Source organism: Punica granatum, chromosome 8, assembly GCF_007655135.1.
Source record: "Punica granatum isolate Tunisia-2019 chromosome 8, ASM765513v2, whole genome shotgun sequence".
In the NCBI taxonomy this organism is placed as follows: domain Eukaryota; kingdom Viridiplantae; phylum Streptophyta; class Magnoliopsida; order Myrtales; family Lythraceae; genus Punica; species Punica granatum.
This window is the reverse complement of record NC_045134.1, coordinates 17,355,264-17,370,901: the sequence shown is the minus strand read 5'-3', so window position 1 is coordinate 17,370,901 and position 15,638 is coordinate 17,355,264. Positions and strand designations below refer to the sequence as shown.

Here is a 15,638-nt window from a genome sequence, read left to right as displayed (position 1 = left end):
AATCATTTTGCTAGTTGTCTCTTAATTCTACGAGTTGATTGTGTCCATTCTTACTTAATAAGAAGTCTATTTCCTATCCCATAAGCTGCATGAAAAATCTTATTCACCACAATATAATTATTAACTATGCAAAATGCATAATTGTTTTTCCACTTGAGTAACATACATTGACTGGACATAATATTTACATGAATTTAATAATTATGAAAAATTATAATTGATAAAATGAACAGACAAATTATTATAAAGAAAATTAAAAAGGAATATGAACGTAAGTTTTCCAAACAAGTGCATTATTCAAAAATGTTAAATAGCAACATAATACAGGGGATAAAAGTGTAATTAAATAAAGTTAGTAAATATCTTATGTAAGGTTATGTTATTACAAATTGAAACTTCAAATTATATGAGTCATTATCATTGTTTAAAGGATGTCATGAAATATGTTTTACAATTTCAAGCTTAAAGATTAAAAAGGTCCTAAGAAACTTCAAAAGTATAATTAGTTGCCTTAATGTTATGTAAAATAAAATTATTTATTAGACGCACACCTCCCTCTTCTCCGACCAAGTCCACAGCTAAGGTGAGGTCCGCACACCAGCACCGAAAGCCTCAATTTTGCCTCCTTCCTCGCTGGATTTCGGCATCGAGCTCTCTTCCACCGTCTGTCGAAGCCTCGACAGCAACTGCACGAGCTAAGCTTCTCTCTCTCAAAAGTGAATGGGTTTCTTGCGTATCATATTGTGGGACGTGGTGACAGAGATGCTAGTCGCTGCAAGAGGGAAAGCGAATGCTATCACTTTTGGAAATGTCCACAGCTATAGAATTTCTTGCGTATCATATAGCTGAGTAGTTTTCCATTCTCGGGGCTGGTTCTCATGTCCCTGGATTTCGAGTTCCTTTTGTTGGCCGAAAGTTCGCGGTTGTTGAATGATCTATTTTTATATGACATTACAAATGAAAGCAGATTTTGTACTTAGTCAACTGTTGGATGTCTTACGGTCTACTGCAAGATGATGCAGGAACAACAATTTGAGACCAGTCAGAACCTTTATTTAATTGACTGGAAAGTCTACTGCAATCAGAACTTTTATTTACAAGATTACATATGCCGTCTCGTGAGGCAGATTCTACAAGAAAAGACTGCATTGGAGAACTTTTGTATTCATTGGCAGCCGAGGGTAGCTCTAAGTGATGAAACTTTGGTGAAAGGAAATTTTTATGAGATAGCATGCTTTTTGACTCATAATGAGGAGGTTTCAATTCATTACATAGTCGAGCTACTCGTACCTTTTTATTAGTTTGTAAGATTTATATTTTATTATATTAAACTCATGAGCCTCCTAATGAAAAAAATTATCATGATTTATTTTTTACATCACATAATATTCTTTGAATAGTCCGATGAAAATCCACAATTCAATCGGGGACGTGCAGTACAAGTCAAGAGTAGTTAAGAGGTACTTTCTTCTTCTTCTTCTTCTTCTTCTTCTTCTTAGCAAGGCCTGCAATTTCAATTGAACAGATGGAAAGGAAATATTTTCATCAAGGCATAGATACGCACACCGTCAGTAAAGGACATATTTCTGTTTTTCACTTTCACTTGACAATACAGATAAATAAAATTAAATTAAATCGAGACATACTTTACACTCGACCAAATCGAGTCGTGCGTAAGTTCCAGGGTACATGTAGATAGCTGAAATTTTCGACCAATTATAAGGTTCCACCTCGATTCTTTTATAATTTATGAATTAATAAAAGGATGAATTATTATTATTATTATTATTATTGCTTGAATTATTAATTATTCTATATCTATCTATCTATCTATCTATCTATCTACTACTATAACGGAAACATCATTCCTACTGCAGTTACAATTTATATAAAAAGTCCGAAATGCCCCTTAAAATTAGTTAAATAAAAATATATTAAATAATTGTTGATGACAAAATGTCTATTGAATAATTATTTCTTTCACTCTTCCTCCGGACGCGTGTCCACGTTTTATTCTTTCTCTCACTCTCCCCTCAATTCTCGCACGCAACAACATCACGTTCTCTCTTTTTATCTCTCTTTTACTTACTTTCCTTCCCGAATTTTTTCTTTTTCTTTTTAAATTTCCCACCCATAAACTTATATATATATGTCGTCTACCAATTGAGTATGTAAAAGTTTCCTATTTAAAATCTGCACATACAAATTTGTCAAAATCAAATTATACATGAAAATCAAATATATCAAGAACCGTCAGGAGAATATTCCCTCCCGAAATTTGAAAATGTCCTCCTAAAAGCAATATTGACGATCCAAATTAAGTAAGAAATTTTGCATCCACTAATGAAATACAAGCACAAGAACTGACGGCTTTCCTCCTCTGCAGCTATAAATAGGAACTCTCATTCTTCGCAATGGAACCTTTTGGAGAGTGGAAGTTGCAGATAGACTTGAACAGAAAATGAGTGCTCTACAAATTAAAGGACTATAAGATCAAAGGCTATAAGAACGCTTCGCATTCAAAGGAATAACACGAAGAACACGAAAACTGGCAGATAAAGTCACGAAAACCCCCATTGAGCTTTGCAATCAATCGGATCAAGCACACACACCCCAACAATTTTTAATTTGTGTTCGTGTTTAAAGGAAAGTCTCAAAACATGTGCAAAGCTTGGAGATCTATTAACTCGAAATCATTAAATGAAGACTAATCACAAAATCTCTAGATCAAGCCCTAGGGGCCCATGGAACGCGGTTTGGGATTTGTCTCATTTCATACTCAAAATTTGTTGCCTACACATACGCATCTTAACACTTTGTTTGGGTTTCGTATTATGAAAGGTCATGGAGGGGTAGGATGGTGGGAGTTATTAAGAGATGGAGTTTGTGTGGGTTATGGAGCGTTTTTTAACTCTATAAGATTTATTGAATAAACTCAATTAAAGGATGAAAATAGAGCAGAGTGAAAATGTTGGAAAAGATATTCATCCTTAACTACTAATAATAAGTATCACTGATGCATTACCCGGATTCTATGAACAAAACAATTGACCATTGCAACGGGGGCACATCACTTTTTGAAACATCTCAAACTGAATAGCCTGCTTGTTAGTCTAACTGTTCCTAATGTCAAGAGAGTGAAATGTCCTCTTCGGAAGGTAACTAATTCTGTCTCAAAAGGAAAGAAAAGTGCAGTTTGGTTTCGTGCCATAAACGAGATGGGAGTTCACATCACCACGAGGGACAGAGGAAGTTGTAAATCAACTGCTGCTTGTTGAATCGGCGCTTGCCTTTGTAATTTTGTTTCAGTTAATGGTACAAAATGTTTAGACTATGAGACATAGCAGCAGTATCTCCTTCATACTCCATAAAAAGCCTCTAATCTCACCTATGCATATATTCAAATATCAAGAAGCGATAATCTTACAAAATTCAGCTTGATCAGAAGCAGGAACCTACCTTTAGTTTCTAGCCAAAAAAACTCAGCCGTATAATGCCCGCCATGGCTCCTCAACGTCCCTTATTGTCTTCCCAGGATTCCACGAGATCTTGTCTTTGGAGAAAAACAAGCCGGTGGTATTGGCCAAGAGCTCTCCTATCTCAACAAGTACCTAGAAAACAACAGAAAGGAAACATGGACAGATAATTCATCAAGACATACTAAATATACAGAGGGAACTTTGCTAATTCTATCTCCTGAGTTGACATATTTTAAGATTTGTAACTCATCTTCATTTTACAAAGCATGTAAGAACAAACCGCTGAATGGATTCCTTGAACATTTATTCTGGGAATACTTCCGATTTCTGGTATTTTGACTTTTGAACAAGCATTTTGCGCAATCTTGCCTATTCGACAAATGTTGGTTTGTATTCCCACGCTTTGGCCATCCTTTATGCTTATAAAGGAATTAATGTTTAATTACATATGCTGCCTTTACAATTAATACAATCACCACTTTGCACATTGCTGGGGATGCAGGTTAAAAATGACAAACATAAACAGAAATCTCAAAAAAAGTACCTCAAGCTCGTCGCCAGATCCTCTCTCTGAGCTTACCCCTTTCCTTCCGAAAAGAAAAATAGCTGGCAACTTCAAGACACGTGCAAAATGAAGAAGGCACGCTAGAGGCTCATGCTGAATCTGCAAAGGCGATGGAGTCTTCTCAGTTTTGGCAAATATAGCACCGGGTACACTTGTTTCTGGACCAACTGGCATGCAATAAATGGAAGTTTTGCTGCTCTTCCCAGGAGTTCTTGTTTCACACTTTATTTCAGATGGAGATGCCACAAATGGGACGAGAAGTGTGGGCACAGTTTCTGCTTCGTCACTTATTACTTGTGCCAATACTTCATTAAGGGCACATGCCAATGTTGGGGGTGTATGAGTTTGCATTATCAGCACTGAAACCTAAGGAAAACATGAGATTGAAGAAGCAATTAGAAATTTGGAATTGAAGATTAACAAGCCATTCTGAAATAAAATATAGGCTAGAAGCTTACTGGAATACAGAGAACACTTCAGATCAAGAATGTGTGGAGATTGAATGAGAACAGAGGACAAAAATAATAAATTGGTATTACAGCCGCTAGGAGATGAACTGAAGAACTTCATTTAATTTTATGGAAACAATCAGTTAAGAGCACTGTCTGTGTACATAGTCAAACTTCTAAGCATTATCTTATTGACCATGTCCTGTCTCATTGTCCATGATCTTATCCATTATAAACTACCAATATAGCAAAACGTTAAAACCAAAGGCCTGAACTGCGTTTTATGCCACTCACTAGAATACTATAGACAAAAAATCTAATTCTACAATCTGACATAATCATCTTGAGCAGCCAGACCAGATTTTGAACCAAAATCCTACCTACACTTGGAAATACATCTCCATATTAAATCCACCAACCTTCGCCTTCTAAGAATCCTCTAAAGAACTAGAACTAGAAACAACCCAAAACCATATCTGATTGTCTTGGGAATTCGAGCATCAACAGACTTCAACCTGACTTTTCATTAGGTATATCCTTAAAAATAGGCAGAATTACTAAAAGCTTGGCAGCGCTGTAGCTATAAGAACATGAGAGCAAAAAATTTCAAGGGCCAAGTATATTCACCGAAACATTTCTCAAGGCATTAGAAGCATGGTGGCTAACATGTGTTTTCCCTTCTATGTTTTGCTCTCTATTACAAATCAGTAACATGTCATGATCTGTCCATTACATAGATCAGAATCTATTTTCTGTTTCATAACCAGGAAAAAAAAAACCACACATTAAAATTTCACCAATATGTTCATGGCAAAGAAGATGAAAAATTAGATCCCTGAGATAGACGAAACATCCCTCTCTCATCCTTGTACTTGAGACACCTTATAGTTTGGAATATATTCATTACAAAATTTAAAAGGCTCATTCCAAAAAAGATATCAGAAGCTGAACTTTGATTAAAATTACCTTCACAAGTTACATATGTCTACTATGCACAACAAGACAGGCAAAAGAAACTTAAAGCAATTAAGCAAGTAAAACTCATGCATGCTGGGTAATTTTAATATAAAACATAATTTGTTCCTCCTGAAACACCAATTTATCTTATTACTAAATTTCCCCTTCATTTACTGCTCACTTCTCTTTAAAAAAAGGAAAGAAAAATAGCAAACGCTTCACAATGCAAATAGAGTGAATATTAGTGAAATCTGTTAAATACGATAAATAATATATCTACATATCTGGATCCCCCATCCTTTGATAATGTCGTTAACATACTGATTGAACGAATTGCATAAAATCAGTTGATTTCTATTCATTTCAGTTAAAATATGGTTAGTGGCTACAATTAATTTAAGATTCTATCTAATTCTTTCACTGCATGTATACCTTTGCATCTGAATTTTATCTAGAATATGATTTTATTTTCCAGATTCATGGAAATTCTTCTCCATTTTTCAACTTCTCAACCCCTAATGGAAATTCATAAATTGTTTTGCTTTTGGGAATATACGACCAGTCTTAACAAAAGAAAAAAAATCACTGATAACCACCAGAGAAACTAACTAATTTTATATTAATGTACCAAAAATTATAGAACATCTTATACTAGATTAACCGTCAGTCGCAGCTATTAGAATAGAGAGACTAATCAATAAGATTGATAAACTAGCAAGTAATGCACAAATAGACAATAGAAACCAAGACACTCTTTCATATCCTTGAACTTACCAAAAAAACGAAATACATTAAACTATTTCATCCCCCCATAGCCAAAGAGTTCCTAAATTCAAATGCATCATTAATAGAAAGATTTTACCATAAACCCATTTAACTTACATTAGTTAATTAAACTCTCACAATGAGAATACACATGGTAACCCTATTGTGTTCTGGTGACTCTGGTCTGGTTCGACGCGGCATGGAATAATCTTATCATAATGGAATCGACTCGATCATTAGCTTATTGATTGGAAGCTCATTATTACCCTAGCAAAAGGCTATTCAGAGCTATTCCACTTAGTTGTTCAGCTGATATTTTCTAATACAGGGGCTGCTATCACACACAAAAATATATTCATGTCGATTGAATTGTTTGATCTTGAAGGGATCTCTTATACTTTTGCATGTGTTGTGTTACTTCTGTCCAGTTGCTAATAACTTGCTTAATTCTAATTAATGGTTGATAGAAACAGTGGTTTGCCGGTCAAACCAAAATAAGCAGTTGTCATAATCGCAATCATGATAGCAATTGTATGTTCACAGCATGAACAGCATTCATGATAGTCATCCAACCAACATACATATATTCATAGATAAATATGCAAGTACGAATATCACGAGCTGCTGCTCTAGTGTTAGATATCTAAATCTAAGCTAAGTCACGAGAGCTCAGAAGCAGGACCTGCACACTATGCCTCTACTTGACGAGTAAAAAATCATCCAAAGTTGAAGTAACTACAAAATTAGCTTCGTGTTAATCCTAGATGGAGGATTCGCCTATGATTCTCTATAATCTGAGTACTCCGGTGGGTTAATTGACTAAGGACATCCGAATTAGACCAATGACCTCGCACCGCAGAAACAGAATAACGAGCCATCTAATTCGATCAGAATTCACATATTTCAACAGAGGCAGAAGGACAGAGTAGAATTGGCATGTTTCTTTAGTCTCTATGTGGTTATTATGTTACACGCACACAGCAATGCCTGCATTTAGACAAGGAACGAATACCTTATAAACGCCATTGCCATCGATGAAGTGAGCGAGGTTTCCGCGAGCGCTGCAGTCTCCGATCCCGTATCGCTCCAGAGGCAGCTCGAAGGGCTCTTCCCTGCACAAGGAGAGAGGGATCGATTCAAGGTAAGCTCCTGAAGGATATTAGGTTCGAGGAAATTGACAAAGGAAGGAATTGAAGCTTTATTACAGTCGGCGAAGGGAGGAGTTAGGGCTTGGCAGGAGAGCGTCGGAGATCGACGAAGCCAGGCCATCGGAGTCCTTGAACACGAAGATAAGCTTCGGTGCTACCTTCATCTCTCCCTCTCTCTCTCTCTCTCTCTCTCTCTCTCTGTAGAGTCTGGCTGGGTCCGTTGAGAAGTGGCGCGTTAGCTCTCTGAGCTGAGAAGAGTGGAGTGGGAGATGGAACGGCACGCTGCGGTCCCGTTCAGGGGAAATTTTCAATTTGCACCTTGAAGTTTTCCGTTTGGTCCTTTGTCGGGATGATGTTTACGGGTGACGCTACATCATCTTAATAATGAATTTATTAATTTAAAAATTCTCCTTGTTAGGACCACAAAATTCAAGTCCAAACTATGAGTGATCTACTTGCATTTCATCAATGAAGAAAATAGAACCACAGCCCATGTTTAGCCTCAAACACCTACACAAGGGGATCAAGGATGGTGCCCAATTTTCCTCTTCGACACTCAAGTCAATGTGAACTTTGAATATGGGGAAAAGTAATGAATTGTTGATAAATCTTAAAAACATGTAAATTGCATGTATTTATAAAGAGGTTAGAGATAAATTATGTTATCACCAGGACGAGATATTCGGTATAGTTTCATATCTCATACCTTGATATATAAAAGAGTGTACCTTGTCGTTATTGGAAATTCCCTATTATAACTCTTGCTAGGCCCTCGCTTGTGGCATCGCGGGCGAGCCTCATTAGGAGGAATGAACATGTCTCATGAATGACCGAATTAGGCCTCGTTGGGCCTCGCTCGGGTTGCTAGGCCTCACAAGCTGTGTCAGGTCAAAACTCGAAATCATGTCCCCAACGTTGCCCCTACTCGGGCACATGCGACAGGTCGAGAAAATTACTGACAACTGTTGCTCAACGGCTCGCAAAACATACCTCACCAGAAAGAACACTTCAAGCGTTTGAGCACTGTTAGATTGGCCTTGATCCAATAGCGAATAGAAGGTCAATCCGCGTCAATTCTCCCAATGCCCCTAGCTGTCAAATCGTTTTAACCCTGTTCACCCTCAACCTTCAGATTAGGCGTCATTTCGCCTTCGCAAGCATATCAGAGCAAATGATGGCGAGAACACTTCCAAGGCCGCCACTTTTGGCATTCGGTGGGATTCCGACGTCTATATAAGGGGTCATTTGAAGAGTTTTTCTCCACTTCTGATCATCTCTCTTGTGCTGAAGCTCTGTCCACTCTGTCTCTCCTCCTGAGCATTTTTTGATTGTCTTCTCCAATCTGCAATGGCTTCTCAGAAGAACGAGATGGCAACATCAAGTAATATGGCCAAACCCTTTACGCATAGGTTAGGTGAAGATCGCAAGGTCTTCGCCAAAAATCAAATCACCTTTGACGAGTTTAAAGAGGCAGTGATGCTAGGCCGCCTTTGTGACTCAGAAAATTCACACTTCCCCCACCATAATGGCAAGCCAAACGATCCCAGAGAAATGGGGCTAATGCTCATGTGTCCAACACTAATCAAGGTGGGGATTCGCTATCCTCTCCACGCAGACATCGCGGAGCTGTGTAGGCGACTGACCGTCGCCCTTCTACGCTGCCTTTAAACTCATGGAGGTTGTGGTTCACGTTTCGCATGTGCTGCCAACTCCATGGCATCCATCTTCTTCCTCATCACCTGTTCTTCCTCTTCTGCCACTTTCATCATCATCATCTCCATCACCGACACCATCAGACTGTGAGACCTGATATTTAAATACAAATATACATACATATATATATGTATATTATATATTACATGTATGTGGCTGAGACAAAAAAAAAAGTAGAAAGGACCCACGTGGCTCAACATTCTCCCCCCAGCACATCCCATTTTCCACCGCCATTCATTCCATTCCTTTTATTTTCTTTCATTTTCTTTCTTTTCTTCTTTGTTTCGTTTGTTCTTCCTTTCTTTTGGCTCTGTTCTTGGGCTGGTGCGAAGAAGAAACAGAGCGAGCTAGAGAGAGACTCAGATAGTAAGGGGGAGCGCCAAAGGCTCGATTTCCGTAATATCTTGTGAGACCAGTGATTCGACTCCATCCTTCGTCCAAGCTTCTCTTCTCGGTATTGTCTACTCTCCTCTTCATTATATTTAATTGGTCTTTCGCTGCAAGTAATACATCACCAAACAGAGGTAATGGATCAATTGAGTTGGATAGGGTACAAAAAAAAAAGGCAAAATTTCTATTATTTGCTTTCGTTTGTGATCATGTATGGAAACCCTTTTGCTTCCTTGGTGGTTCCAGTTACTAGGCTTAAATTTGAGCTAAGCAATCTTTGAAATTGATAATTTAAATGTTAAAAATTGTTTGGCTTCAAATTCCATCGATAATGATTCTTTTATGTTACATTTTGGTTTGTTTATATTCTTTATTTTTCTGGCCAGCCTTTAATTGTCTATTTTAGGCAAAATTTGTGTTGTGGGTTATCCTGTAATCGCGGTCTAGGTATTTTTTTTTTTCAGTTAAAGGGACTGAGGTGTTTGACGTGGAATAAGTTATGATTTTGTCCAAATTAATCATTATTAATTTGTATTCTTCAATTCCTTGCTTGAACAAGTTCTTTTGGTTTGTTTCGTAGGAAAAGTTTACTAAAACATTCCTCGAGTACCTTATGTAATATAAATATGTTCTTGAAAGACTGTGAGTTCCCCATGAAATTTAACCCTCAAGCGTTAAATTCAATCTTTATTTAGATGTATGTTTGGCGAGATATGAAAGTCCTTATTATAATATAGTTCTTATCTGTCGATAACTTTTAGTTTTTCTTGATTGAATTTTAAGTGGTGGTGAGTTCTTGTTCCTGACTTTATTCTGCTTGGTTTAAGTGGTTTGATGTATTTAATTTACATGGCTGAGTTTCTTATCATTGGATTGTACAAATTAGTAGATTTCACATCTAGTGGATTAGTCAAGGTGATCTGAATAACTGTGATGATTGGATCTTTATGGGATTGATTGTGCTGTATATTGCTTGTCTGATATGATTGCTTTGTTGATGTGTGGAATAAGGATTCGTTTATGTTTGGATTTCTGTTGAATAGTGATTAATTGAGTACATGAAGTTGTCTTTCTAGAGTTTACTGTCGAAATTCCTTATTTATTGGTATGATTTTATAAAAATAATGGATTTAAAAATTTTCTTAATTAATATGTTGAAAAGAAATATAGGATGGGGAATTCCTTTAGTGGTGATTCGAGGAAGATTGAAACCGGCTAATATTGTAAGTTAGTTTTGTCAAAGGAGAAAGGTGCCTCGTCACTGGTGGTAGTTGGGCAAGGTACAAGTTGGAGATGATGAGATTATTTTCTTCAGATATTTAGGATATGTAGGCCGATTTAGTTAGTTTGAATTGATACCTCAAAATACATATACACGTTATGATGGATCAGTAATCTTGATAAATTACCTAGAGTAAGAGTTTAATAATAAGAATTTTATTGCTATCTTATAATGTTTGGTGGCTAGTGTTATTATTGTGTTTATATTTTAGCTTCGTTGATCCTCTAAGGCCATTGCGAGATGATTTAGTATGAGAATTAGTGGAGAAAATGATTGTTAGGCATAACTTATTTCAGGCGATACTTGTGATTGATAGGAACAGAGGACATCGATTATGCACCCTGAAGGTCAAGTTTGGTGAATTATTTTTGGCGTTAGGTGAGTACTTCATTCCATTGTGAAATGATTTATATATATATATATATATATATGTGAGTACTCTATTTCCTTGTAAAATGATGTATTATAGTTATATAAATTATTAAAGAAGAATATTGTGATAGTTAGAAATTAAGAAATTGGTCTTGCTATGTTGTGTGAATTGATTTGAGAGACGTTACCTTTTATGTTTCATTTTAATTTGGGATATGCAGTGTGATTGTGAATGCTGATTGTGATGATAACTTGTTGCCATTGTACTGTGATTGGGATTGTGGTTGTGTATATGAGGTGAGATAGCATAGCTGCAATTGATTATGTTTGTATTGTTCTTTAACTATAGCCATGGGACCGCTGGACCCAGCGGATTATAAAATGGACCAGATCGGCCGCTGGACCCGGTGGAATATAAATAGGGGCTTGATCGGCCGTTGGACCCGGCGGAATAGAAAAAGGGGCCCGATCAGCACCTAAGACCCGGTGAAATACAAATCGAGGTCAACTCTTACCGCCAGAGGTTAATAGGCGACCCCCACTTATGAGATATGAATATGGAGAGTTGAGGATGATATGAGTGAGATGTGCGGGGTCACGGTACCGTCATAACTCTGTTGCGAGGAAATGCAACCCTATGGCTATATTGATTGATTGTGTTGTATATTGTTTGTCTAGTATGATTGTTGGAGATGTGATGATTGTTGAGATTACTGGAGATGTGATGATTCTTGCGATTGTCTGAAGTTGATCTTGAAAGCCGTATTGTTGTTAAAGTTTGATCTGTCAAGTCATTGTGCTATGAGTTGCTATGGATTGCTAATGAATGGATATTCGATGTTTAAGTGATATTAGATATTAGAGAAATGGTTGGAAAAGTTGTGTGTATTTGTTAGTAGGACTTAAATTTAGTTACTATATTGGATATAATTATTAATATAGTTTGTGTGTATATATATATATATACCGTATATGTGTGCGATGAGTTGATAGTTAAATTGGATGTGATTGTATTAATTATTTGAATATTAGGTTGTTTGCAATTAAATATTTATTTAATCATAATTCATTTTGTTTTGGAATTTAGTATTCACTGAGATGCAGCTCACATTTTGCATATATTTTTCAGTTGAACTAGGAGCTAGAGTTGCAGTACATGAGAATTCTTTTGATATCGGGGACCAGCTCGGAGGACTAGCTAGGAATCTTAGCTATTTGATAAGTATTATTTTTGTGTAGAATGTATTTGAATATGTTATGATTTGAAATTTTGTTTAGTTAGGTTTGGTGATTAGTTGAGGAAAGAAAATTACTCTCTTTTGAGATATATATATATATATATATATATATTAGAGCTTGCTGGATTGGTTTTGTATTTTTGGGAGTCTATGGAAAGCCGATTTTATATGAATAGTTAAGTGATAATTGATATCGATGAAATTTAAGGGAAATGTTGCTGAAATTTCGGGTCGTGACAACCTTCATCTCTTTCTCGGCCTTCATCCCCATTCTTCATCTTTCCTTCACAATCACCATCAGCTTCATCTCCTCCTTCAACTCCCTATTCTCTGCTCCTGTAGTCCCTTGGTTCTCTTGAAGCCACTGTGCTGCTGTCATACTCCCTCGAGCTCCATAAGTCTCTAGTGTTATTCCCTACCGTATTATGATTGTGCTTCTCTTCGAGCTCATCAGCTCTCTATTGCTTGTCAACGTTGTGCTACCCACCCCCGAGCCCCGTGGTTGTTGGGCTATTTGTCCAGGCCCCTCCCAAGCTCGGTCTGCTGTTGCCGCTACTCTTTTACACCTCCTTTTCGACTCCATGGCTATCACCATCTCCATCATCTGCCCTCTTTTGACTCCCATCACTCCTCGACCTCCATCACCTGCCTTTCTCCTCCATCTCCTATCCCCGAAGCCATCAGCTTCATCATCGATATCACCATCTCCTGTCTTTTGCTACTTCTTCTTTCTCTTCTCTCTATAGCATTCTGCATCTTCTCCGTAGTATTTTACATCTCTTATTGTTAGTGATATGCCCTAAAACCTGATTTATGTATTTGGATAATTTCTTTTATGGCAATAAAGTTTATTCTATTATTCGTATATTGTCTATGTTTATTATAATAAAGTCCTTAAGATATTTTGAATGTTTCATTCTTAAGAGTTAAGAATATGAGTGACGAAATAATTCGGTAAGAATATCTTTAAACTGTTCACGATCGTAGGAGATTTAACTGGACATTATTTCTCCAAATAGATCGTCAACTCTGTCTGTTTCCATGATTAGTATACAGATACTAATGAAGATGGAGTAGTGAGTCTCATGTTATGATAATTGTTATCATGACAGATGTGTGGATACTTATATGATAAGTAGTAAAACGTGACGTGCATATAATATTCATACGATAATTTACTAATGTCAATGAATGTTTTCTGGATCGTATTACTGCATATAGTCCTTAGACCTAAGATGGAACGCTATCTCAAGTATAGGTGATTAGGATTTGCTACTGCTAATATATTTGTGCTTAGCATGGGTATTCGGCAAATAGTGGTCCTAGTTAGTTATACTTGGAGTTAGGTGTTCGATCAAGACGAGATTCACTAACCTGAGTAAATAGGGAAAATGTCCTATGGATATGAGTTTTGTTTTGGATTGAGAAATCCTCGACCGGGGTAGATATTCTCGATTACAAAAGAGTTTTTGTTCAAGTACTATAGATCTAAGAATGAAATTAGAGAGTCCATATAATCGGTTATAGAGTTTGGCATTTACCGTAACTCTGGCTAGATCGGGATCTTGTAGTGAAGGGATTCAATGCATGGCATATACGATCAGAGGTTCATCAGAATGTTTCAATTATACATCCGTCATCATTTGGATTGTCATGATATGCTGCTAGGTGTCACTCGTGAACTTTGGAAACCAAGAGCATTTTGGGAATTATACTTTTGGTTATAGAAAGAGTTTCTGGTAGTGTCAAATGAGTTGATACTATAATCTCATTGCCATTTGATGATGAACCTAGTTAGTCACACACATTGAGCGTGTTTAAACCGAGAAAACAATTAATTCTAATTAAGGAAGTTAATTAGAAATTAATTATCGAACGAGGCTTGTAATATGGTTGTCAAGGGTGCTAGCACATCCTGAAGCCGAGTTCAATATCAATGATAAATCTAATTAAGAAATACGATAGTTTCCTTATTTGGAGAGTTTTTATAAATAAATTGTCTATTGATGGAAACTCGTGTTAAGAACTTGTTTGATCTTTCTTTCTTACAACAAGGGCAGTCATTGGATGACTTAAGTGTGAGGACTCATTTGTGATTTATTAATTAATGTGGATTAATTAATAATTGCATTTTAGTCCCTAGGGTAAAGATATATATAGATATGTTCTTACAGATAACCCTAGAATGCAATCGATCATCAACCGATATTAGAGAGAAAGAGAAAAGGTTTCGATTAAGGCAATAACAACAACTCAGCCGCACAAATCCCAAGGCTGATCGGAGTTCTTTTCGTTTTTGTTTTGGCGTTTCGGTGTTGTCCTTGAAGAGATCCTTTCATTCCGTGACGATTCCGTTCGAGATCGGTGACCTAGATCGGAGTGTACGGGTCGAGAGGAGTCTAATCTCTGTGGAGACGTGCTCGTGTGGACGAACTAGAGACCGAACACTTGGATGGTTAGTTTGATCTACTCAAATCAACAGGGTTAGTATAAAAGTCTAAACTTTTCTTGTAGATTCGATATGTGATGTTGTCTATTCGTTTATAAGGCGATTCTTATGTCAAGATATGATCTTGAAGTTTTCGATTAAACGAGCACGCAAAAAAAATTTGATTTTTCCGTAATTAACTTTTCCGCTGCGCACGTGCTCGGTTTTCTAACACTTATGTAGTCAAATTTAACGGCCACGTAAACAATACACGGGCAGAGAATGGATAGAAGGTGACGACGTGCTAGATTAGGGAAGGATTTGAAACGTTATGCATTTTTAGAAATTTTTTAAAAGTACGTGCTAGATTAGGAAATTTGTGATATTACGTGGAGGATAATGACCATCTGTAGCAAATGTAATGGCATTGTAGGCATTTGACGGGGGAGTTTAGACAGAAGGAGACAGCGTGCTAGATAAGTAAAGATTTTGAAACTCGTGTTTTTTAAGAAAATTCTTAAAGTTTGTGTTAGATTATAGAATTTTTGAATAGTATATGCTTTTTTAAGTTAAAAAATGCTAAAATAAATATATTAAAAATCCATGCATCGCACCGGTAGTAGGCTAGTTAAAAATGAAACCATCATATATGCTTTTGTCTTTTATCGATGATAAGCCATCATATATATATATATATATATATATAGGGTAAATGTAAAAAAAAAGTAAGAAAATTTATATTTTTTTACGTTTTATCAAAAACTATATACAAAAACACTAACTTTCACTGTTTCGTCCCATTTAGCATCCGTCAAAATTTACGTCAGTTTTGCTGACGTGACCGTTAATAGA

At 36.6% G+C, this 15,638-nt stretch overlaps 1 protein-coding gene across 4 annotated transcripts; it reads right to left on the bottom strand.

Moving 5' to 3' along the window:
• Positions 1–1,274: 1,274 nt before the first annotated feature.
• On the bottom strand, positions 1,275–7,672 carry LOC116187652. Of its 4 annotated transcripts, none has more exons than XM_031516514.1 (5): positions 7,421–7,672; positions 7,228–7,327; positions 4,024–4,410; positions 3,460–3,611; positions 1,275–1,505 (listed from the first exon to the last, which is right to left on the bottom strand). In XM_031516514.1, the coding sequence occupies exons 1-4, from the start codon at positions 7,525–7,527 to the stop codon at positions 3,483–3,485; spliced, it is 723 nt and encodes a 240-aa protein (XP_031372374.1). In that variant the 5' UTR covers positions 7,528–7,672; the 3' UTR covers positions 1,275–1,505; positions 3,460–3,482. The 4 variants fall into 4 exon arrangements, with proteins under 4 accessions (XP_031372374.1, XP_031372375.1, XP_031372376.1 ...); XM_031516515.1 differs by lacking the exon at positions 1,275–1,505 and adding an exon at positions 2,164–2,470; XM_031516516.1 differs by lacking the exon at positions 1,275–1,505 and adding an exon at positions 3,247–3,388.
• Between the last annotated feature and the right edge of the window lie 7,966 nt (positions 7,673–15,638).